Source organism: Syngnathus typhle, linkage group LG19 (assembly GCF_033458585.1).
Source record: "Syngnathus typhle isolate RoL2023-S1 ecotype Sweden linkage group LG19, RoL_Styp_1.0, whole genome shotgun sequence".
Lineage (NCBI taxonomy): Eukaryota > Metazoa > Chordata > Actinopteri > Syngnathiformes > Syngnathidae > Syngnathus > Syngnathus typhle.
Genome location: NC_083756.1, coordinates 773,867 through 799,399, shown reverse-complemented (window position 1 = coordinate 799,399; position 25,533 = coordinate 773,867). Strand labels below are relative to the sequence as shown.

Below are 25,533 nucleotides of genomic sequence, written 5' to 3'. Positions count from 1 at the left end.
CATCTCTTTGTCTTTGACCTCTTCCAGGTGCAGTACAGCGATGCGCAGAGTGGCAAGGAGTTTGTGACCTATCTGACCCTCTCTCCTGTGCAAATGACTTTTCACGGCACCGGGAGCACCCTCCAAGCGAGCCATGACCAGGTATGTTCACTGAAAATATTTTTTAGGAAGAAGTGGTTCTAATTTTATAGCTGTTCAGTACGATATGAGTTTAAGATAAATTTGTAAAAATATCAACCATATAAAAATGTTTGGGTTTTCTCACTGCAACTCTCTGGCGTTGCAACGCCTTGTATTCAAAAATGAGACTCTTTGTCTTGTGCTGGTCAAGCAGAAAAGCACTTGCTTACATTCTATCATCTAAACATAGGACACCCTTTTGTCCGGCACTCTTCAAAGCTTTAATGAAGGGCCGTCCTCGTTTTGAATGGGCCGGCTGACAGGGGGCTAGCGCTGCCGCCGCTAACGCAGAGCCAAGCCAATATGGGCCAGGCAGGTCTGCGTCCTCTGAACCTGTTGTTGCCAGGAGCACTGGGGCATGACCGACTGTTAGGAAAGGCCTTTTCTTCCTCTGTACAGTGTGCGAGCGTGGCCACAAAGGGAGGACCCGACAATGAGGCTCGCTCGGCATCAGCAGCCCCCCAAACACTGACGCTTGAACACAGTAGGCCGAAAGGCCCGATAGATTTGGGCAGTTTACCTAGAAGGTCACGTGCGCCGTTAAGCTAGCTGTAAATAGAATGCAACAGCTTCTCGCTTATTCTCGCATTTACACTTATTTTCCCTCAGAGAGAATTATTTCAGGAAGTTGTTGGATTGCTTTGTGCTGCACGGCAGTAACGAACAGATCGTGACAAAACCACAAATTTCTACTTTTAACAATGGATTGAGAAAACGTTTCCATAAATGTCAGTCATCAAAGTCTTTAGAATAAATTTTAATTTAATGGCTAATTTAGACATTTTTACCTAATTGTATGCGCACTTGGCAGCCAGTTATTAAACTTGGTCGAATGTCTTAAGTTTGTGTGAGTCACATACAATCAAAGAAATTATTTAAAAAATGTGAGTTGGTTTCTGAACCTCAATCTAGCCTGTGCATTGTGAATGCACATTCATTTTTCTTTTCCGGCTTGCCAATCAATTGTTTCGCGTGGCACTTCTAGGCCTTGGCTCGCGCTCTTTCCCATACACATCATAGATGTCAAAGATGCACAGCAGTTGTTGTTCTGTGATTTTTGTCGAGAAGAAGAGAAAAACAACTCTTCTACGAGAAACGCAAGTCCACTATTGTGAAAGCTGCGGCCATAGCTATTGATTAATGTCAGATCTGTCATTTTAACAATGCGCTGTTATTCATCGAGCACAGAGAAGCATCCAAGCCAAAGACAACACAGTGCTCGAGTGCCACGACTCTTTAGCTTTGTGCAGACATTCCTGACGGGATAATATTTGTTTGGGTGTATTTGAGAGAGTTGCATAGCTGAGGCTTCCTGACCTTGTTGCCATCCGTTTAGTCGCATCTGTCAAACACATGCAAGCCTGGAAGGAATCGCTACACTGGCGGCGCTTCGCATCAAACCAAAAGCTGTCAACAAAGCTGACACTTTTAATTCAGCATTTTAATCACTTTGCTTCTTTGACTTAGAAGTGGCGAAACGTGAAATTCTTGATCGGTTTTGTTAAGAATAACGTTGGTTAGAGCTCATCGTGAGCGGTCGTATTTGAATGTTTTTTTTTTTTTTTTTTTTTTTTTTTTTTTATTACAAGGCTCATTTGTGTGTTTGTTCTCCAGAGCTGAAGTAAGTCTCTGGCAGTCAGTCTGTGGCGGCAGTGAGACACCAGGGGGGCTAAGGCCCACTGGGTTGGACGTGAGGTGTCGCTGATGCAACATGAGCGGCCTTCAATCGAAAATGACAGGGGTGACTGTTGTCTCCCACCGCAGTGGCTCTCTCTATGTATTTGTGTGTCTCATTGCGTGCAATAATGTCCTCAGCTGAGCCACCGCCATCCGCGGTGTCCCGGCTCCCAAATTGTCAGCTGTGGTATGAATGAATGAGCAATTCTAGATGATTTTATTTGACGTGGGTGAAACTATTTGCTGTCATCCCTTGAAATGTTTGAATTCCTCAACTAGCCAGGCAGAAACTCTGTTGTGGGGGTCTGCTATGTTTGTGACGAAGTGGCAGCCAGATGATCCATGGGACCGGTGTCTTGGTGTGATGGTCTTCTCAAAACCCCCGTGCAGTTAGCGCGGGAGAACAGCAGGTGAGGTTGCGTTTGATGTCCTCCTTCCCGACTGGAGTGCAGACGTTACCCCAGGCTGGGCTCCTCTCAGGGGGTCCCGCCGAAGTGTTACCCAAGCAGGCAGGCAGCTGTCCTCCCGGCTTCTCTATCTACACTTTACATCCCCAAACTCCGCACCTGGATGGATCCTAAATCACTGGGTGTGATTAAATAGCAGGCTACATTCTGCGTTGACTCTTCCTGGAAATTAGGAGCACTGTTTTCCAAATTTGGGATTGAGATTTTGTCACTTGTCAATGTAAAATACTGTTAATTAAATTGGTCAAATAGTGTTGGGTAGGGATTTTTGGGTCAGTATTTTGGATGTATAATATTTTAAGATAAAGAAAGAAATGGCAAAGAAAATCTTTTTTTTTTTTTCTGCAGGTTTTAGTATCGGTGGCTGGTATCGAAACCCTCCAAAATTGCCTGATACCTTAAAATAGGGCCAGTATATAAATTCGAAAGCTCCAATAAGTAGGCATCGACCTGACCTAATTTAAATAACAAAGAAAAATAGCATTCATGTTCTAGCCAAAATCTGTTTTTTGTTATTTCCAAATTTCCTGCCTATTGAAATTTAATGAAGGCGCTGATAGACTGTAGGAGGTGGCAGCTCCCATCCTTCATCGTAATTAGCTCGCATCACGCAGGCCCTGAGTGAGAGCTACACCTCCCGTGTACTCCCTCCAAGAAGCTAGTTACCTTTCCTCCCTCGCAAGCCAGAACCTCCACCGTCAAGCATACTGCACCCCACCATACATCACTCAAATGCGTCTGCACGCATGCCCTCTTCAGGAAACACCCTTCAAACCACAAGATTAGGGAGTGGATAGGAGCAGTGAAAGAATGATGGAGGAGGAAGGAGATGGCTTACTCATCCAGAAAGGGGAGCAAAAAGGGAGAGAAGAAAAAAGGTGGAGAGAAATTGATTGAGTGGGGGATACGAGAGATTGATTGAGACAGCAGATGATGAAATGGGGGATTCAAGTGAGTCTTCCCCCCCCAGAATAAACATGAACTTGCCCATTCATTAGGAGACTTGTTGATAGCTCTCAGTGGCCCTTTGGAAGCATTAGCTTGTCTGTTAAACGATGACATCGTGGGGGAAGTCAATAAACACACTTCAAGACAAACTACTAACGGATATTTCCAAAACCTATTTGTGTATTAGAAACGTTGTGACTTGTGCAAAAAAAAAAAGTTTCTTCCGAGGTTAGCAACTGTTGCTACCCAGATTAGCATCTGTGAGTATACAAATAAATCATACTCCTCAGCCACACCTCTGTGATGGCGTAAAGGTAAGAAAAGTGTTAGGTTCATTATCACCTCTGTGTCAAGAACGCCGAGTTGTTTGGCCAGCAGCCTCGCAACCGTGTTTTACTCGACGTGTGATATTCCTTGCGTAAGACTTTTGACATCGATTCCTCAGCCCATCGCACTTCCTTTTAATCATCACCCCGACGGGAGGCATTTAACTGTCAGCCTACCCTGGCACTCTTTGTCGCATCTTTGCCTCATTAGACTAATGTCATTTGACACTGAGTGATAGCGGGACTCGCTGAAAAGGTCCCCGAGATAAGGGCTGGCTTTCTAATCTTTGCGATCTGGTGGTGTGACAACGTGTGATGTATGTCACCTGTGGAGAAAACGCATTTTCTACCACCTACGCATTTAGCTTTTTTACTTTGCCAGTGGGAATGTATTTCTGCTTTGATTTGACATTATGTAACCTGAATGGTGTCTCGTCTAATTCCTCCCTCTCACTATGCAAATTTGACCTTTGTGGCCATCAGGGGCAAGTCACATACAGGCAGATTCCCCCCCCCCCCCCCCTTCTTCCTGGCCAAGTGTGGTCTGTCTGCCCATCAACAAGATTACCCAAGTAGGCAATATGTTGTGTTTTTATGGACAAATGTGGATTGTAGTGAGGTCACCAACCTCTGAGTGTCCTTTTTTGTGGTTTAGGTCTGAATTTGAAGGCTATCACTCAGATTTTACAGCCTTGTAAGTTGCCTCCCACTTAGAAAGGTGTAAATCTTATTCTTTCCACTCAATATAAGTTAAAGGATGCTATCTGTGGCCATGAATCAGGCCTGAAGTGACTCTCACTGTTGAGCAGCAGGTAACAGCGCTTATAGTGGTGGGAGTCCAGTCATTAAAGCCCCGCGTCGGGATCACTGCTTTTGTGGCAGCGTACTGAGTTATGGACATGAGCGTAACGACTGGGGAATGTTTTTTTCTGTCTGTCTGAGACACCCCTCTACCTCCACCCCTCCCCTCCCCGCTCTGCTCCCCCGCTGCCACCGCCTTCCTCTCATCTGGATGTTAACGCATTCTCAGGCCTCAAGCAGCAGACATTTTGAAACACTCAAAAACAACACGTCGGGGGTTAACACTAGTTACGACTGAGGTGTCACACACTCCTGCGGTTTGTGTAAACACTGTGTGCGTGCGTGCGTGCGTGCGTGCGTGTGCGTGTCTGCCTGCCTGCATCATAACAGTACTGTTATGGTCTTGCGAAGCTCTGCAAATGCAAGAATGGGGGATTTTGGGAGACACGCTGTCAGTGATTATTAACTGAGATTTGTTGAGAACACATAGTGTGCCGAACTTATTTTGGTAAACGTTGAGCAAATTCTTTCATATTGCTGTTGAATCTCATTCAGCATTCTGGAAAAGAAGTAAAAACACCAGTTTTAAATTAAACTTATTATTTTTGAACAGCCCGATATTAAGGGGTTCCACAAGGTTCTATGCAAAGCCCCCTGGTATTCCTGTCTTTTTTGGGAAAAAATATTTTAATTTTCCATTACATGCCAGGCTTTATGTGATTCTATTTCGTTCTATTTTTTCTATCCCAAAATTTCCTCAAATCAAATCTCTTCCATTCACTCGCTCTCTACCCAACACACACACATTTCTCTGCTGTGCCCACAGAGTAAATGTGGAACCGTGTGAGCCTTTAAGAGGACTTTGAAATGAGACATCAGAGGATTCTGCCCTTCTCAGTGAAGCCAGCTTGATTTATAAGAGAGACAGGACTGGGGTGGGGTGGGGGGTCTTGTTTCTCGAAGCACACAAGGCTAGGTCTTCCATTAGTACCCTGACCTCTGTTTCATGCGAGCAACCACCGCATGAGAGGAGAAGAATGGAGGGATGGATGGTGGGCATGGGGGGAGACCTTTTTTTTTTTTTTTAGGAGGGGGCCGTAGAAAGTCTGCTATTTGCATTTTCAAGTCAGGCAGCAGAAATGAGAAACCCAAGCTCGATCATTTGTCAGCAGCCCGGGGTGTCCTGATCCCTCTCTCAGGCCCAGCCCGTCTCCCGTTGGCTTTTACGGTCCTCCTTACAGTTTTACCATCTGCAATCCAATTAGTTGGCTCTTAATCACGTGTTAAAGTGCAGCACCTTCCTGGTGTTTACTGTCTGTTTGCAATGCTGTAAAAAGCTGTGAGGTGTCTCAAAAAAAAGGAAAAAAAACTGCCCGCAAAGGATTTAATACTCCCTCCCACTAGCAGCATCAGTAGCTAAAAAAGAAAAGTGGTAATCGCATCTGTTGCGCCCATTTTCTGGAATTTTAGTGTAGGGCAGAATGAGCATAGTGAATTTGAACTCATTTTGGATGAATTAGAATGGAGATCTAGCTTAGCTTGATTGAGTTTTAATTACCATCTGCATCAGTGTCGTGTCAGTGAGCTCGCTCATCACATCAGTCTCTAAACCTAATCCATAATATTGCTGGCCTCCTGCTGAGATTCTCCGCTCGTGTTTATTAGATTTTCTTGAAACCCCTGCTTTCTTCAACACAACTGCCAAAGAGTGCACTGTTCAAAGAGGGATGTGTGATTTTAGTATCAATTACATTCCAGTTTTATTTATTCCAGTCCTTTGTCAAGTTAGCAAAGCCCCTGCATGTGTCGGTTGGTCGGTCGGACGACGTCTACCTGGTAACTTCATTTCAGCAAGGTGGAATTTATTGTTTTCAGTCAACATGCTTGATATATAATCTGTGTCTACAGCACGCAGTGCCAGTTGCTGTGGAAACGCTCGCGGTTTTCATAACATTTCAAGCACTCCCTTAAACCCAGTGGCTCTCAACTAAGATGGCCTACCTAGTCTATCGAGCGCACGGAGTAATGAGAAACAATCCTGGGGTCAGGTGGCAATCCGTAGGAAATGATAAAACACCACGACGGGTTTTACAGGCGTGTCCCTCGTGTGTACAAGGGCGATTCAACGTCAAAGAGATGAGAGGAAGCCGATGTAAAACGCTAACTGGTCCTCTCTTGTTACCGGATGTCCTTGTCTAGCAAACGTCCAATTTCACTCTTGTCCGACGTGGGAAACCTTTTGGATGGAGATTATTGCATGCAGATGGCAGTAAAACACTTAACTCCTCTCACCTTGGCCTTCCGTAGATGGCATTCCCAAGGTGCTCCTTCTCCACACCTTCAAATCTTCTCACCTGTTTTTGTCAGTTTGAAAAGTTGCATTTTTGACCAATTGCTCCAATTTAATTTGATTTAATCCACTCCGTCTCAAAACTTCCACTTGGAAACCTGCTGTCAAACCTTGTCATGTAAACAAAGGGCCAAAACAAGACTATTTCCGACGGTAACGCCGGCCAAAGACGAGCTAGACAATGGAGAAGTTGGCCGCTCTTTGGGACTGACCAGTATCGCTCTGCTCATAAAAGAATGTGTCTGAAAGTCGGCCATTTCTTCCCACAGCTTTCTGTTTGTCCCCAAGGGCAATTTGAGTCTTAATAGCGCGGGATTAGACAAAGACGAGTTTCCCTGTGGGCCATAGATAACACATTGATCTCTGCAGGTGGATGTGATGTGATGTGATGGAGTACTAATTTGAAGTCACAGAGGACAGCTAATAAAGAACCGTCACAGTCATAAAGCTGACTCCACAATCTCCGACCAAATATTTTTCAGTTATCACATCAGCGTAACAATATTTGGAAAATGTCACGGCGGGCCACCCCCCAAAAATGTAGGAAATAACCAATTTAATTTGCGTTCAATTTAAGTGGGTCTGGATTTCTTCTGTTTGTGAGGTTTAGGAAACATATTTGTGACACACAAGGCCTTAAGGTACTTTCCACAGCCCTTCTCAGATTCATTCTTCACTTTCATCACATGCTTTATTTAGCCACTGGTTCATCAGCTAACACGGGGATTAGTTTGCAATATCGAAAGTAGACGGAGACTCCCCAGTCTGACTTGCTCGCTGTGGGTGTCGGATCCCGTTTGTCTTTTGTTCTTATAAATCGCTCTCGTAAAGGCCGCTTTCTTTCTCAATCGCAGAGGCATACCGTTCCTAGTTCGTCTTGGAATGCGTCAGTGTAGCATCTCAGATGCTACGCTGACAAGGCTCAAGCGTGGTATGCGCTTCTGCCTGCCCTCGGCCTTTGCCCATATGTTCTGAATTACGCCCCAGGAGATGCCATGCTCAGCAGCTCGATGATGGGGGGATAAAGCAGGCCTCTCCGGCCCAAATGACGCATGACACGGCGTTTCGCCCCAGACCCTTATTTATGGCTTGCCATGTCAGCGAAGGCTCGCTCCCCTGGGGAGCCTCGAGGACCCACCGGCGAAGCGAGAAATCCATCCGCATGCCATCCCCCTTTGGGATTTCTCATAACCGTAATGTGGCAGTGTCCGCACATAACTGCGATGTATGCCGGAATCAAATAAATGTTCTCATTGCGAAGTTTGTTCAGCTGTAGCAAAAGTCACGGCGGGGGAAAAAAAAGCCAGGCGGCACATGTGAACGGCTTCAGAGGAATTAACGTCATGTCGGGCCAGGGCACACACTGCTTCCTTTATCAATGGCTCTGATGTGGGAGAGGATGTGAAATCTGGAGAGAGAGTGAGGAAGCCATTTTTGGTGAGAAGTTCTGACTACATCTTCTCTATAGTTGCTCAAGAGTCCATGTACATATATTAACAAATAGATGCCGACTCTGGCAGCACGTATGCACACACAGGTGTTCCCCATGAGCTGTCATGGAACTTTTCTGTGATCCCGGTCCAGGCTGCAAACACGGGCCAAGGCAAAGCAAAGGAATTTGGACTCAATGAAAGCCAAGGGTTTGGGGAACAAAGCTCAAGACTTTTATGACAAAAGAAAAAATGATAAAGGAATCACCAACGTGATAACGTGAGATGAAGGCTCAACCACCGGTATCAGTTTCTTTGCGGTTGTGGGCGGGAAGAACATTGTCACGTTTTTTTTTTTTTTTTTTGGAAACAGCACAATATATCCCACTTTAGATATCCGACAAAGACGACACTCATTTTCTCCAGCTTCTGCCTGTTAAGCTCCCTGTTTGAAATCCACTCTGCTCATTGTTTAGTCTAGCCGACAGCCCTTAGATCATTCTCATCAGAATGCTTTTCATGTCTAAGAGTCTCGCCACTTTTTTGCAAGGCTCACTAATCATTGTCTGTAACATCGCTGGGAATAATAGAAGAGTATCAAGATTGATTTTGAAATGGATTGACAAAAGTTTCTTTTATGTAATTGAGTCACTTCACTGTCTAGCAATGATCATTCATCAATTGGTAGCTGAAGCCTACTTCCTTTCCCCCCCCCCCCATTGACTTTATACTTGAATGCACCTGCATCTTGCTGTTTCCCCATGTCCCTTAGTTTTATTAATACGTGGATTATGAATTGCATTATGGGAGCTTCTTGACGTCAGGGGTGTCAAACTCATTTTTTGTTGCGGGCCACATCGTAGGTTTTTTTTCCCTTGTGGGGCCATTAATGACTATCATATTGTCGCACACACAACAGAATCCAGCATTAAAATAATCTTCTAATTTATTTTCAAAGTGGGGTTTTAAAAAAATATTTTGACAAGAAACTTTGCCTCTGTGGGCCACATAAAATGAAGTGGTGGGCTGGATCCGGCCCCCGTGCCATGGGTTTCACACCTGTGGTTTATATCTTAAGCTAAATTTCCAGCTAGTATTTTTCTCCTGTGTTTTGCCATCTCCGCAGCCAGCCTAACTTGGCCTTTCCTCTCTAACTATCCTTCACTAGAACCCAGCAGTCCTGCAGTGAGATCTGACACTGGAGTCCGATTTGTCTGGGTCAATGTGATCCAACAATCCATTAGATGCATCAGGCCGATGCATGGTACTCCTGGGAGAACGGTCTTTTTGTTTGGCTAAGCCGTTGATGGAATCAAAGCCTCTGTTGGGGAAGCCATTAACAGAGCAGCAGGCCCAGAAAAATGAGCCGCTCTTGTCACTCGCCATCAGAAACTCGGCTACGGTTGCAGATCGTCCTCAGACGGCGGCGGCGGCGGCCCGTTTCGACTGCTGCTCGTCCAAGCCTTTGAACTACGAGAAGCTAAATAGATGGATGAATGAGCCAATGTGTGAGGTGGGCACGGGGGTATTATCGGAAGGAGGCGAGGTGAAAGAAGGACTAATGGGACTTTTTGGGTTTGTGATCATAAAATGTACATATCATTTTGATTTGGATGAAGAATAGATAGATAGATAGATAGATAGATAGATAGATAGATAGATAGATAGATAGATAGATAGATAGATAGATAGATAGATAGATAGATAGATAGATAGATAGATAGATAGATAGATAGATAGATAGATAGATAGATAGATAGATAGATAGATAGATAGATAGATAGATAGATAGATAGATAGATAGATAGATAGATAGATCTTTATTTGTCATTGTAACATGTACAACGAAATTTAAAAAGTGCCAACCGATCCGCGCATGATAAAAACTAAACAGAATAAATAGAATAAAAGATTTAAAAAATACAAGCTAAAACCCACAGAAGAACACACACAGACATAATCATTTACGTTTAGCTGCATTCAATGCGACTACCGCTGTAGGGTAAAAACTGTTGGCAAATCTGCTAGTCCTTGACCTAATTGCTCTGTAGCGTCTGCCTGATGGCAACAGTTCGAAAAGGGAGTGGCCAGGGTGGGAAGTGTCCTTCAGAATGTTCTGTGTTTTTTTTTAGACAGCGGGTTCTGTGTAGCTCTTCCAGTGTGGGGAGAGGGCAGCCAATGAACTTCTGTGCTGTGTTGATGACCCCTTGGAGTTTTTTCCTCTGAACAGCAGTGCAGCTGGAGTACCAAACACATATACAGTATGTTAAAGTGCTAAAGAATCAGATAATAATTTAAAAATTGTCTTCCATTGCCACAGATAGGCCCAATATTTGTCCTGGAGATTGCCTGCCTTGGCCCTTATGCATGCCTGTCGTATATCAGCAGCTCTGCCACCGTCAGGCCACTGATTTATGGTTGTTTATCTCCACACACCCTACACACACACATCCCAAAACAGATGGGCCGCAGCTATTTACCGAAGGAGGGGGCGGAAAAGCCCCAAACCTGATTGAATAAATACAACAAAGAGTTAATTTTAATGACAATTATTTCTTCACTGCTACATCTTCCTGTTCAAAACCAAGCATCTAAAAATAAAAAGTGATTCAAAAGACAAAATGCTCTAATAGTGATTTACAATTATTAGCTTTTCACGAGAATCCAAAATAAATCCCAACAGTACAATTTCTCAAAGCTGTCTTGTTCTGTTGTTGCAAACATCGCAGATTTTCTTTTGTCAGTTTGATGGATAAAATCCAGATTCTGACCTTTGCTTCCTTCACTCATAAATTGTAATTCCTGCCTGAGCTTTCTCATAATCTGAAGTCAAACAAATTTTGCGGTTTTCTTACTCAAGCTTTACCGACGCTGTTCTCCTCCCTTATCTGTTATCTCATTTCTGATCCACCGAGTATAAATAATCCAAGCTGTGTCATTATGACTGCTACTTTGATTGACGCAAATATCCCACCTGATAGGCCTGATCCAATGTTATGGGCAGAAAACGTGTTGAAAGAACCTTGAAATGGGTTCTGGGAGGACAGATGTTCAATATGCTCTGCTGTGCCTGGACAACATCAGATGGGCCCGTTTCTACAAGTGGCCTTCAATTTGTGGTCCAACTCAATAGCTGGTCAGAAAGTCAAGTCTTAATCCCAAAACTCTTAAGGACTCTTGATTGGCTGCCCTATTAAGCGGCGACATTTGGGCATAAAGATCAGTCACTCGCTCATATTGACTTGGCAGCAAGTGGAAATGTTAAGGTGGTAACGCTAGACAAACAGAGGACAGAGGAGCCAAAGACAACACAGAGGGAAGGGAAAGTGTCCTAATTGGCCTGGCATTGTCTTTCCCAGAGTTAAGTGTTATTTGAAAAGCAGCTGAAGGGTGACACTCACTCTCCTCGCCTCTCCTCTCCTCCCTCCCACTCAATGGCGCTCTCTTCCTCCCTGCGCATTCACTCCACCATCTGTTCTTCCCTCTCTTCTCAGGCTGCTCTAAGTGCCTTGAAACAGCTGTCGGAGCAGGGACTGGACCCGGTGGACAAGGTACCGAGCATCTCTCATTAGAGTGAGGTGTCCCACTAATGCCACATCCAAGCGGACAGGCTTTCTCCGCATAACTTCCCTCGTTCCCAAAACCCCTCCGCCCACCATGAGCTCGTTAGGAAAGGAAAGAGGATGAGGAAATCCCTGTCCATCATTTCTGGAATATTTTCCTAGTAGGTGTCCACTGGGGAGAAAAAAAATTGTATATACACTGTACGTATATATTTTCTTGCAGCTCATGTTGAAAAGCAGAAGAAAGTGAGGAAAGACAACTTTGTAGAATGATAATTAATAATAATTCAAAATGATCATCAGCAATAAAATTTTGGAAGTACTAACAAATTGAAGTCACTCAATATGAATTATGAAATAAATACAGATATTTCCTCCAGTTATATGTCCTCATTCCATATCCTAACGTATCACTCCCCCGCCCCCTCTTGTGACATGCTTTTCATATCCATTAGAAGCTGAAGGACTCGCTAGGGTAACACAAGAACAGGTCAGAAAAAAATCTCCAGGTGGCCCAGACAGCAACGCAATTTGCTTTTGTGTCCGCAGAGCACCGAAACCTGCGGGAGGGACGACGGACATTAAACAGACTAACTCAGGCACCACCACTCAGGTCTGCACGGATTCAAAGGCTGTCGTCCAGGAGCTGACCAACCCCCCCCCCCCCCTCTTTTTTTTCTCTTTTGGGAACACAGACCCCGCCCCCCCCTGCCCAACCGCCCCCCCTGCCAACCGCCCCCCGCCCGAGCCCGCAATGTAACTAATCCGCCCCTCCCACACACACACACAAGCTTTTCCTTTCCCCCCCACGATGGCCACTGTATCCTGCATAACCTGTCAACATGCAATAGGGTGTATGTGCACCATGAAGCAAGCGACTAAACGCCCCCCCATTACCCGAATCTATGTGAAGACAACACTATCTCCACACATTATTGACCCGTTGTTTCTCGGTTTCGCAAAATAATGAGAATCAAGCGATATGCATGGTCCTGTCTTAATTGAAGGGATGTCCAACGTTCCCACCAGATTCATATTTGTCGGTATGGTTAACACAAATATGTACATCATGGCATTAAACTACAAAAAGAAACATTTTAGACGAGCGAAAAAAGCTTGTAGCTTCTGTGTTTCGGGGCTTTCTGTTTCTTTTATTCTGTTCTTACTCTAACAATGCTTGAGTACTGTATTTAAAATTAACCAATGCCAGTGCTGTGAAAGTTCTAGTCGTTGTCTTCATATATAGTCACATAGCTTACCTTGTATGCTGACGTAAAAAAATGAGTTCATCTATCTATATGAACGTGTATGAATTGCAAGAGTATCATATTCTGAAAATTAACACAATAAACGTTTTTTTTTCATGCGGACAAAAGTGGCGAGACGCGAAGGTCGGACCGGCCTCGTCCGTCTGAACTTGTCCCCGCCCGTGGTGCGGCATCACGGCAGCGTCACATGCCTGACAATAATAAGCAGGCCATGATGTGTGGCCAGTATAATTGTTAAGTCGCTAGAAGTAGCTGCAGTGATTCTGTGCCAGTGGAGCATCCCGCCCGCCACCGTTTCGGCGATCACATCTACGCCCCATTGTGTGTGTCTTGTTGACCCGTCGCAACATCGACTGGGTGCTTTTTATTGCCGGTGTCGGTATGAGATGGTTGAGAACGACGTGACTTCAGTGTTTGTTTTTGTTGTTGGAATGCAGTAAAAACACCTCAGTTCATGTGAAGAAACATGTCCGTGTCTTCTTATACCTCAAAATTAAGAATTCAGGGGAAGCTCACTAGTTGTGCTCAGTGCAGGGGCGGATTTATTCCAATCGGATCGTGGGCCGTGGGACACCCCAAATGTCAGTAAATTCCCAAATTGTTTGTCTCATCACCTTTGACCAAAAGCTGAATTATTTTTCTAAACAACTATATTACATGAAGGATATAAGATTGCTTGATTGGATGATATATTTTTTTCTATGCTGCTAACCATCCATTCTTCCTTCTATTGATCTCCGATGGCATATATGCATAACCTGTGCATTTCCGTCACCTGTTTGCTGGCGTGGCACCTGCGCCGCCCTCTGCCGCTCCTTCTCGGCCGGATGGGGAAGCAAAGAGGGGGGGGATGGTTCTTAATTCAGCCACGCTAACTAATGGACTCAGCTGGCAGCTACATCTGCTAGCCATTGAGTAGCGCCAAGGCTGTTCACACGCATTAGTGGCACATCTCTGTTCCAGAAGCTTGAGCATCCACTGGCAGAACTGCTTTAGGCCATGTTGAGGTCCCAGATAAATCGCCTGGCTCAGAGGAGCCAGGATAGGGAGTGAACCTCCATGCTTAGAATAGAAAGAAAATCAATGTGGCAGCAGAGCAATACCAAATGTTGGAAACATCGATTTATTTATTTTTTCCCCCCAAACTGAACTTATGTCATCGAGCCTTTCTAAGTCCTCTTAATTAGTATGTAAGTATGTCAGGATGTAAGAATGAGAGGAATCCAATAGATGCCCACAGAAAAAAGCAATCCTGCCCCTAAGGGTTTACCCTGTACAAAATATATTGAACAGTTCTCCAGTGGTTCTCTCTCATTAGAATTCATTTCAAGCATCCTCCTCGTCCAGTGATGTTGATCGGAGCTCAAGGTGAGAGGTTCTTCATCGTACACAGATACTTTATTTAATTTTGTTTAGCTCATCTGAGCCAGTGATTTTGTCAACCTGATCATTTCCTATTGTGTTTCCTCACAAAAGCCAACTCATGCCCCGCGAGGCCGACACCCAAGGTTGACTCAGTCGATGTCCAACACGGGTGGGGAGAGAACACTTCAACAAAGGGAAACCAAGAAGATGGAAGTTTTCTTGACGACAGGTGAGTCACACCGCTCGGAGGAAGCACACCAGCCTGTCCTACAATTTGTAATGTAGAAGGAAGACCCGAAACACCACGTCGTAATCATCTAAATCACTTTATTAATTTAAGTTAGGTAGAGACATTAAACATCGGAACTACACTTTGATTTGCTATGGAGCAGTCTTCAGAAACGTACAACAAAAAAAATAGGTCATATTGTCAAACAAAATTAAAAAAAAAAAAAGGCAAAAATAACAAAGAGGTAGAGAATCAAGGCTCGTCGCCATGACTGAAGGAATGACACCTACGGGAATGTCTTAAAACAGTGTCTTCCCCATATTGCAAATCTCCATACATGACACACAGTATACGGAGATGTTCATTTGTGTTACTTGGCTACTACAGACATTTACAACACATTTTCAACGGGACAGTTTGACAACACAGTATTTCCTTTTTTTCTTTTTAAAGGGGCGAAGAAAGAAAATAAAAAAATCTTAATACATTTCCCACCAGCGGTCACCAAGTAACAGATACAACTACACCATGAACATATACATTCTCCATTTGAGAGCTGATTGGACTGATTGAAGAAGGGGGTCTCCTTTTAAACACGAGTTGGCAGTGTAGAGAAAGCTTAAAACAATTACAGTGCAGGTCTACAAAAAGAAAAGTGAAGAAAGAAAAGTTTGTTGGTTTTACTGTCTGTACAGTAACATATTGTATATTTCCACAATGACACTAGATAAGGCTGGTGACTAAATAGTTAATTATTGGATACTGCTTCAAAACTAGTGACAGTATATAGATATAGTATATATGTATTTAAAAAAAAAAACACGCACTAAAACAAATAAATCCATTGTGTAGTACACAGCTTTCTTTGTCCCAGAGAAACAATATGGTAAACCTTGGCATTTGCTCAATGCAAGTGCACCAGTCTAGATTCAGTCTTTCTGCTTTGCCGCAATCCCCCCCCCCCAGTGGTCATCTCTTCGTGCTCGTAGGCTTATGCGCCCCGCCACTTGTTCGTGTTGCGGACGGCGCCCCCTAGATCCCGTTCTTGGCCTCGTTGTTGTTCATGGCCTCCTTCCGCTGCGCCAGGAAAGGGTACATGCACTTGTCGGCACCCAGGAAGCGGTACATGCACACAATGGCCTCGAAGGGCAGGATGCTGCACAGGTGGCACAGGCGGTTAGCACTGACTTTTGTTGCGGTGACGAAGGGGGCGGGGCTGGGCTCACCTTTTCATGAAGTTGACCATGTAGACGATGCGAGGCGTGCAGATCATGGGCTGGTCGGTGAGAATGGCGCGCATGGCCTGCTTGACGCAGAATTCAGGCTTCAAGGGAGGCAGAAAGGGTTCGATCTCCTTCCTGAGTGGAGAAGGTCAAAGGTTAACCCCCAAACCTAGATTGCTTAACATGTACAGTATGCTCTTTATTTCATTAGTAAGTTGATTCCCTGCTGAGTGTGGGGGGGGGAGCTTATTGAGCCAGGTGCATCAACTGGCAAGGCTCCCCTGGGAAAGTATCACGCTCTCTCTGTCGGCAACAACGAGGCACAAAAGAGGCGACTCTGACCAAGACTTTGAAGATCAAATGCTATTCGTCAGCTATTTTTATTGGGTGAAAATCAGTGAGCGCAAACTCTTGCCAGGTGCACCAAAAATAAAAAAATGCCTTGCAAACACAAAAAGACTTGCCTTATTCTGCAGCCTTTGAACATGCCCGTGTCCACCAGGTAAGGACACACCAGCGTCATGTTGATACCGTCCTTCTCCGAGGCCTTCAGTTCGTGGCTCAGCGACTCGTGGAAGCCGATGGCGCCAAATTTACTGGCACAGTAATCCTGGAGAGGTAAAAACAAATCTATCAGGTTAGCACTGAGCCCACACACAGCAGCCTCCAAGTTGTATTTCTCTTTCTTAATGTCATGTTTTTATGTGGTTGGATGTTTTCACTATGGAATAAAAAGGCTGGAGTTTTTCCATGGAAATTGGCAGTGGCATGAACAGTGAGTCGCGATGAAGATGTCTCTGTCGCTTCGGAAGCTGTCAGCTCATTCTGGAGTCATCCCCCCTCGCTCCAGAAGCAATCTATAAGAGGCTCCCTAATGCTCATTTGTGTCCCTTAATTTAACGCGGGGGGGGGGGGGGAGGCTTAGGGTTAGGGGGGGTCAGCGTCATCTTAGATTTAGCGTTAAAAGCATTGCGTTTTGTTTTGGTTTTTTTGAGGATGGTGGGAACCATGAATGTGCATGTGCTGTGTTGTGATACTGACCTCCACTCCAGCTGTGCTGAACAAACCCAAGGAGCTGGCAACCGTCACAATGTGGCCGTGGTTCAGCTCCAGCATCTTGGGGAGAAACGCCTTGGTGGTCTGCGGGTGAGGAGAGGTGGCGGGGGAGGGGGCACAGAGGATAGCGGAAAGTAAAGTAGGTTCACTTTTGCCAAAGCCCTTTGATCGCCCTTTTTTTTTCTTCACACTTCTCCATGGTTACGCACAAAGAGGCATCTGAATTCATAAGAGGCATAGAAAAGAATTGAAATGAAGAGTGGAATGTGAAAGTTTATTTTTGGCAGGTGTGAAAAAAAAAAGATGGGAGATGCCAGCCCACCTCCTGCGCCCCTCCCTTCAGGTATTCACTGGACAAGCAAGTATGTACTGTGCTGTGTGTAATTTTTTCCCACACAAATCTCATGTGCATTGTTGAGACGGCCACTAAAGAGCTGGCGACAGCGGCGGTCACAAAACTCAACACGATTCATGATTAAAGTCAGCCGACCCAACCTAAAGCCCATCATTCAATGAAACAATCTATTTTTAAAATTTAAATATGGATACATTATTGGTACGGCTTATGCTAATTTCACCCCCTAAAAAAGATCACAAGGCTTTTTTTTTAATTCATGTTCTCGCCCCACCAGTGGTCATGAGAAGAAATGCAGGCACGCAAACTGCAATGCACTTTTGCTGTGTGCACATGAGGGCAAGCAAATGATTAAGTTATGGATCAACCCTAACTTCCATCCTGCAGGTGTGACACATCATGGTAATTGACCAATCATTCTCCCGGCAGGGTGTCCGAAAAACAATCAGAGGGCCTTTTGTTGGGCGCCATGCTGCATCATTGTAGCCAGCAACAGCCTTTCTACTTGAGGTTTGCTGCAAAGTAAAAATCTGATCATTAGAATAGAAATATTCGGCGCCTCGGTGGCGCGCTGGGTAGCACAGCCGCCTCAGTTAGGAGGGTGCGGGTTCGGTTCCACCTCCGGCCCTCCCTGTGTGGAGTTTGCATGTTCTCCCCGGGCCCGCGTAGCTTTTCTCCGGGCACTCCGGTTTCTTCCCACATCCCAAAAACATGCTTGGTAGGCCGATTGAAGACTCCAAATTGTCCCTAGGTGTGAGTGCGAGTGCAAATGGTTGTTTGTCTCTGTGTGCCCTGCGATTGGCTGGCAACCGGTTCAGGGTGTCCCCCGTCTACTGCCCGATGACGGTTGGGATAGGCTCCAGCACTCCCACGACCCCCGTGGGGACTAAGCGGTTCAGAAAATGGATGGATGGAATGGAAATAGATTTATCTTAGTTTGCCAGTTTTGCATGCAGAGGATCAATCCACTCCACAAAAATGCATACTACAGTCAAGCCTCGATTTTTGAACGTCCCGGTTCTCAAACAAATCGGAATTCGAGCAAAAAAATATTTTTGTTAGGTTGACGAACAAAATTTGGAGGTCGAACCTCGCGAGATGAGCCGGAAGGACCCGAGAAAACCCAACCGCGCGCCCCGGATGCCGACTGACTCCGTTGTTATTGTATTTTTGTTACTTTGAGAATTGTTTTAGCCCCTAATCATGCCTCCAAAGAAAGCAAGTGGGAGCAGTAAAGCCATCCTAAAACACAAAGACGCTCTTAAAGCAATGCGACAGTGAGCGTCCGGCACGCTGCGCTGCGCGATCGGACTTAAGCTCCCTGCGCACTGAGGTCCACTTAAATTTAGGAAAGAACATCAGGACTTGAAAAATATTTTCTAAATTTCAGCGACGGCTCAGTCACAATAATGCGACCAGCGTGGTGCAGTTGCGCGGTCGGCGACACGCTACGGTTGCGCGTTCGGCGGTGCGCTGCGGTTGCGCGATCGGACAAAATTTAGCTCCCTGCCCACTTAGGTCGTCTCAAATTTTGGAAAGTACATCAGGACTTTAAAAATATTTTCTAAATTTCCGCTGCGACTCTATCACAATAATGCGACCAGCCCGGTGCAGTTGCAAGATCGGACAAAAATGCGCAAATGAAAAAAATGCGGGGGGGGGGGTTTGTCTCGGAACGGATTAAAATTGTTTCCATTATTTGTAATGGAAAAAAGAAATTCGGAATTCGACCGATTCGATCCTCTGGAATGGATTGTGGTCGAAAAACCGAGGTTTGACTGTACTACATCTCCAGTAAGTCTGGCTTCTTATAAAAAGTTAGTTTTATGGTAGGGGGAGTCTTTGGGGAAAAATGCACCTTCTCTGTAAACAGAACCTGAAGGAGCGTGGTACCAGATAGCAGCGCACTTGCGAGGGGGAGGGAAGGCCTTGTTAAAGCTGCGTCAGAACATCTGCGGGCGTCTTGGTTCATTTTTTTGCCAGGTAATGAAACTTGGAAGCAATAAAAAAGGAGGACTTAACCGTTTGGGATGGCGCTCTGGCCAGGTAAAAGGGCTTTGGATTGGCCTCCTGACATCTGCACTTTTCCAAGATATAAATTTAAAGCTGTTAATCACCGAGGGAGGGTGGGGGCGATGTGAGCGAGCCAGAATGGCGGCAGATGAGGGAGGATGTTGCGTGCAAATGAAGCATTAACTTAAGATACTATGTCCTGATGCGACTTGAGCCAAACTTTTTCACTCCCACTGTAAACGTTCAGAAAGCAGGGGATGGATCGCTCTGGCAGGAGATTCCCCCACGCGAGCCAACACTGCGAACACTTTCTGTAAAATTCAGCGAACCCCCGCTAATTAGGAAGGATACGTTCTAGACCCGCCGATATTGAAGTATGAAATCGCAAAAGCCGTATCCTGTAGCGGTAGGCTCATCCCCTGTCTAAAAACGTCCGTCCCGTCTCTCCATGGCAGCTCCCGGCATGCGGCCGTGACCCCTGCTGACCTATCGGACACAAAATGTGTGAAGGCGACCGGGGGGCTCGTGTCTTACATCAGAGCAGGCCGTAATTGGGCCTCGGCGTTCCGCTAAATTACCCGCTGACACAGGCCTACGTAGAGTGGCCCCTGCCCTGCCGCTCCATCTAATTGCGGCGAGGGGAAGCACTGGGGGTCCTGCACAAAAGCTTCCTGCACCTCGGATGTCAGGCCGCATTAGCGCCTCGCCGATACGAATATGAACAAAATATCGGGCCAGATGGTCTCTTTATTAAGCTGACTTCTCCAGGGACAACGGCACAAAGCAGGAGATTCGACCGACGGCAGATAGCGGAATTTGATTAACTAGCTGACAGTTTCAACTCCCATTCACCACTTCAATGTTTTGAGTGAATGAGTTTGGCATCGGCAAATTCATGAGCAGGTATCAAGTAGAGTAGCCACGTCTGGTTTTACACAGGTGCCTGAGGACACCCCCCTGCTCGATATATAAAACCAGTCAAATAGGACCCTTCTGCCTGGCTGCCTCTATTCTCTGGCTACAGCAGGAATGCGGTGCGCAGAACTTGGCTCCTGTCGCCTGGCATCTTGTCAAGCGGATCCGCAGACAAGAAACCAATTGTCAGATAAAGTGGGTCAATAGCAGCTTACCATTAGCCTCTCATCTCGCCCACCCCGTGGCCCGGTGCTGCCTCCTTGGTCCTGCTCTTTTCCCGCCACCCCACTTGGGGCGTACGGTTAGGAAAAATAACCATCTCGAGATGGCGAGGAGGGCTTCCACTTAGTCCAAAGTGTGAACCGTCTCAAATAATAACGGCCAACACAGCTGACATTACCGATCGCTATCTGGACTCGAGGAAGGCTGCGGGTCCTGACGGCGTCATTGGGCGTGTCCTGAAGGACTGCGCAGATCAGCTGGCTGGAGTCTTCACCAAGATTTTCAACCAGTGCCTTACCGAGTCCACCGTCTCATCCGGTTTAAAATCCTCCACTATAGTCCCCCTGCCCAAGAAAACGCCACATCACCAGCCTTAATGACTACCGGCCAGTCGCACTCACCCCGGTGGTCATGAAGTGCTTTGAAAAGCTGGTACGGGGTCACATCACAGCACTCCTGTTCAGAGGTTTTGGTCCCCACCAGTTTGCCTACAGGGCAAATAGATCCACAGAGAACGGTAGCTACAGCCCTCCACGCTGCACTGTCCCACCTGGAGCAGCTGGGGAGCTATGTGCGGATGCTCTTCGTGGACTTTAGCTCTGCTTTTAACACCATCCTCCCCCACAGACTGGTGGACATACTGGAGGGCCTGGGACTTTCACATAATACTTGCAGGTGGATTAAAAGCTTCCTGACGGGTCGCAGCCAGAGGGTGAGAGTGGGCTGTCATACATCCACACCTCTCAGTCTTGGTAACGACTCCGCACAGGGCTGCGTACTGAGCCCACTGCTTTACACGCTCTACAAACATACATGCACCCCCGCCCACCGCAGCAACATTATCGTGAAATTTGCAGATGACACAACCGTGGTGGGGCTCATCTCAAAGGGGGATGAGTCTGCCTACAGGGACGAAGTGGTCCAGCTATCGGAGTGGTGCAGAGAGAACAATCTGCTCCTAAACACGGCCAAAACCCAAGAACTGGTCATTGATTTTAGGGGGAAAAATAAAACGGACATTCCAACAGTTGTCATCAACGGGGTCTGTGTGGAGAGGGTGTCCTCCTTCCGCTACCTGGGAGTCCACATCGAGGAGGACTTCACCTGGGGCGTGAACACCTCTGAGCTGCTTAAAAAGGCCCAGCAGAGACTAAGGGTGCTGAGGAGGCACAACATTACACAAAGACTGCTGGTGTCCTTCTATCGCTGCTCCATAGAAAGCACTTTAACGTACTGTATGTGTCTGGTACTCCAGCTGCACTGCTGCTCAGAGGAAAAAGCTCCAAGGGGTCATCAACACGGCACAGAAGATCATTGGCTTCCCTCTCCCCACACTGGAAGACCTACACAGAACCCGCTGTCTCAAAAAAAACACAGAACATTCTGAAGGACACTTCCCACCCTGGCCACTCCCTTTTCGCACTGTTGCCATCAGGCAGACGCTACAGATCAATTAGGTCAAGGACTAGCAGATTCGCCAACAGTTTTTACCCTACAGCGGTAGTCACATTGAATGCCGCTAAACGTAAATGATTGTCTGTGTATGTTCTTCTGTGGGTTTTTAGTTTGTATTTTTTTTATCTTTTTTATCTCTTGCACTGATCGGTTGGCACTTTTTAAATTTCGTTGTATGTGTGACAATGACAAATAAAGATCTATTCTATATTCTATTCTAATTGAAAGCATCCTCAGACGGATTCGGCAAGAGTCTGAGCTGCCCCCCCCCCCTGACTCCCCCGCCCCTCTACCTACACATCCCATCCTTTTTGCAACGTGGTGTGACAAGTATCGAAACAAATATTGGGTCTACCCTGAGAGACCAAAAAAAATTATATATATATATATATATATATCAGCATCTTGGCTTGACGACTTTGCTCGTAAAAGGAAATTTCCTGCATCCTAAATCAGGTTGGCTTAGCTACTCTTTCACCCAGGGGTGCCTTTAGGTGATGACCAACTTGTAAACCCGCTGTCATGATTTTGTGGGACCCCTCACCATGCGTTTGGACACAAATAGGGTAACATATGTCAACCTTGAAGCCTCCAAATTTGAAAGCACATTGAATGAGTTTCTAGTCAGGATATTTCCATTTATAGAAGTTGGATTTGATAGCATTTGCATGCAGCACGTGGCCATAATGTGTTGACGTAGGAAGGGATGCTGCTGTCGTCTGAGCTTCATTAAAGCCACTTGTGTTTTTAATGAACCACATCCTCGACTCGGGTTGTCTCCATTCATTAAGACCTTCTTTCATCAGGAGCGCACACACACGCAGGCACTTTTGTGTATTTGTACTTGAAATCCTATTGACATGTTTTGCTCACAGATTTAATGGCCTTTGGAAAAATGTGCATTTGAGCCCTGTGATCTACGCGACTGACCAAGCAGGTACGTCCTAAGTGCCATCTACTGTGAGAGCATTTTTTTGTGAGTCGCTGGCATTGACAGTTGAAAAATTTAATTAATTATTTTTACAAAATAAATTTTACAGCACATGCAATGAATAGCAAGTCATAATCTCCGACTGACGCCGCCTGAGACAAGAACAAGTTAGTGATTTAATTTCCCTCTGGTGGCATTCTAAAAATGCAGAAACAACCATTCCTTGTTATCATAAGAGTACCAACACAAATTTAATTCTCTAGCCCGGCCCGCGTGAGGGATGAGATTAATTGTTGGCATGCATGTCAAAATGGAAACCCTTGTGGGAATGTTAGTTTATGGCTACAATAATTATTTTTGCGTGCGTGTATCACCTCACCCAAAAGTGTGCGTGGCAGTTGACCACCATGGTGCGCTCGATCAGTTCATCGGGGCATTCCAGGAGGTGGTGGCCCGACACTACACCGGCGTTGTTGATGAGTATGTCCACCTCGCCCACCTCTCGACGCACCTTCTCAGCTGTGGAGTACACACTCTCGCGCTTGCCCACGTCACACGCGTATGTGTACACCTGGGGCTGGAATGGGGGCACTTCTTCAACACCGCCTAAAGTAGTCGCTGTAGAAAAGTTGCACATACGTTTTTGTGGCAGGATTGGTAAATTAGTCCTTTTAGCGTTTCTTAAATTTCCAGTGCATGAACATTATATAGCAAGTAAATGCAAAATGTACTATTTTAATTGCGGGATATAGTATAGTATTTTTGTGGCTCAAAATATAGCAATTTATTGGACAATTGTTTTACTTGAATTAATTATAGTGTGGGCATGCCATCTAGTGTGGAGGTGTACAATTAGAATTGTTTGGCCTTCAACTTGAATCTGCACGTCGCAACATACAGTTGTAGGCGTCGTACGCAATTCACAGAATATATCATCAAAGTAGTGGAATGTCAGGCGAGTTAAGATTACACAACGCATTTCAGCGTGCAATGCATGGAATACACGTTTTCCAGCGCAAATGCAGAAGAGAATGCGAAGGTCACGTGACTTAACACCATTTCTCATTTCTGCTAAGAATAAATCAAATACATTATGTATCAAATAAATACCGGCATTAAAATAACGCCACGCTACCCACCATCTTTGGAGGTCGGCGTGTCTACTTCGTGGTAAATCTGCCGCACAATCTCTGCCGTCTCTTCGTTGCTTTGGCTGTTAATGTCCCACAGCACCAGGATGGCTCTCCGCCGGGCGAACTCCTTGGCGAAGAGCCGCCCGAGGCCACTTCCAGCCCCGGTGATAACGCACACCTGTCCGGCCACTCTCTTCTCCTTGGGCCGCACCACCCACTTCGCCCCGGCCGTTACGAAAGCCCAGAGCACCTTCAGGATGACCACGAAGAACTCCGCGATGATCATCATCATGTTGGACAGTTAAAGTAAACAAAACAAAAATAAACGAGGGAGCGAGCGTGAGGTTGACCACTCTTTATGTAAACCGGAGACGACAAGACGGCGACTACTTCACGGACCTTGGCGATAATAGGAAACGCGAAGTATTAGCAGGGTAAAGTGCCAAAGAAGCGAAGAGAAGCCTACAAGTTGGATTTAAAGTTACAATGGGTGTTCACTTTGAGCGCACAAGCAGCACACTTAGAGGCTTCTTGCTCGCTTTCGTCTCATCCCGAAGCGCATCAGGGCTCGCTATTTATTCGGTCCTCCCATCAACACCAGACCCAATCGGACTCAGCCTTTGAGCGCCAGTTACAGTGAATCTTTGACTCAGCAGTAATCACGTGACTTTTGGAAAAAAATATATATTGATAAGTAATGCTGTCATTATATATCTGTTTATTTATCTACCTACCATGGTTATTCTGTTATCATAAGTCTCAGACAAGAAAATCTAGTTCAGACTTTTTGTAAACATTTCTCTCTTTGTACTATTATCGAATCCCGGTGGTGGTTGACAGACATCCGCTAATTGGTTCATTGCGTATCGCGCAGCGTGAAAGTGGATCGATCACCTCATAAGAGGAAACGCCACATTATTCCAACTGTCTGCGTCCACCACTGTCATTATTATTTAACGAGAGCTGCAGGGTGTGGCCGGGACGAGACAAACGCGCCCGCACTACCAGATAAGTGACGCACCTGGAGCACGTTCAAAGTCCTCCCTCCTCTTTCTACTTTTTAAATTGTGCAACGGATTGCAGCATGCACGCTTGGCCCTATGGGTGTGGTGGGTGTGTCAGGACTCCAAACCCTAATTTTATTCACACAGTTACTTGAAAACCAAATACTCTAAGTGAAGGCATGTAGCCCAATGTCGGTCGCCCTGCATATATTCTCTTTAAAGAGCACGGGTTTGTGTAAGCTAAGTAGCATCTTGAACAAAATATCTCTAGCATGTTGGCAGAGCTATAGATGTATAAAGTGAAAACAATTCTCTTAGAATTGGACGATCAGGGCTTGGGATTTGCATAATCTTAAAATTGTTGAAAACACCTCCAAACGCTCTCCACTCAGTATATGCCCGTAAAATAATACAAGAGCGCCATGTTGCGGATAACGATTGTAAAGCTGCCAGATGTAGTTTGCGTTTCTTTCTTTCTTTCTTTCTTTCTTTCTTTCTTTCTTTCTTTCTTTCTTTCTTTCTTTCTTTCTTTCTTTCTTTCTTTCTTTCTTTCTTTCTTTCTTTCTTTCTTTCTTTCTTTCTTTCTTTCTTTCTTTCTTGAATATATATATATATATTTTTT

General features: G+C 45.5%; 2 protein-coding genes and 1 long non-coding RNA gene across 8 annotated transcripts in view; 2 read left to right on the top strand and 1 right to left on the bottom strand.

The window, feature by feature from the left end:
• stau2 (staufen double-stranded RNA binding protein 2) overlaps positions 1-12,447 on the top strand; it is an 85,164-nt gene extending 72,717 nt beyond the window's left edge. For 5 of the 6 annotated variants that reach the window (XM_061265921.1, XM_061265923.1, XM_061265922.1 and 2 more), the window contains 3 exons: positions 28-141; positions 11,674-11,730; positions 12,292-12,447. In XM_061265921.1, the coding sequence (XP_061121905.1) occupies positions 28-141; positions 11,674-11,730; positions 12,292-12,327 (207 nt within the window). In that variant the 3' untranslated portion in view covers positions 12,328-12,447. The remainder of the gene's footprint in view (positions 1-27; positions 142-11,673; positions 11,731-12,291) is intronic. The other variant, XM_061265924.1, reaches the window with a different exon arrangement.
• A 2,238-nt stretch (positions 12,448-14,685) lies between these two features.
• LOC133143771 (retinol dehydrogenase 10-A) lies at positions 14,686-24,511 on the bottom strand. Its single transcript, XM_061265925.1, has 6 exons — positions 23,914-24,511; positions 23,154-23,392; positions 16,869-16,967; positions 16,288-16,437; positions 15,831-15,958; positions 14,686-15,760 (listed from the first exon to the last, which is right to left on the bottom strand). Exons 1-6 carry the CDS (start codon positions 24,197-24,199, stop codon positions 15,637-15,639), a joined length of 1,026 nt encoding a protein of 341 aa, XP_061121909.1. The 5' UTR covers positions 24,200-24,511; the 3' UTR covers positions 14,686-15,636.
• On the top strand, positions 22,129-24,047 carry LOC133143775 (uncharacterized). The gene is made up of 2 exons (XR_009710481.1): positions 22,129-22,780; positions 22,884-24,047. It is a non-coding gene; the product is annotated as an uncharacterized LOC133143775 (long non-coding RNA).
• Positions 24,512-25,533: the final 1,022 nt, after the last annotated feature.

Excerpts from the sequence above, each read along its gene's own strand:
- LOC133143771 (XM_061265925.1), bottom strand. The coding sequence starts at position 24,199 with ATGATGATGATCATCGCGGAGTTCTTCGTGGTCATCCTGAAGGTGCTC. Across the intron at positions 16,968-23,153 it reads ACTGCCACGCACACTTTTGG|ACCACCAAGGCGTTTCTCCC; the intron begins GTGAGGTGATAC and ends CCTCACCCGCAG. Across the intron at positions 15,761-15,830 it reads ATGGTCAACTTCATGAAAAG|CATCCTGCCCTTCGAGGCCA; the intron begins GTGAGCCCAGCC and ends CCACCTGTGCAG.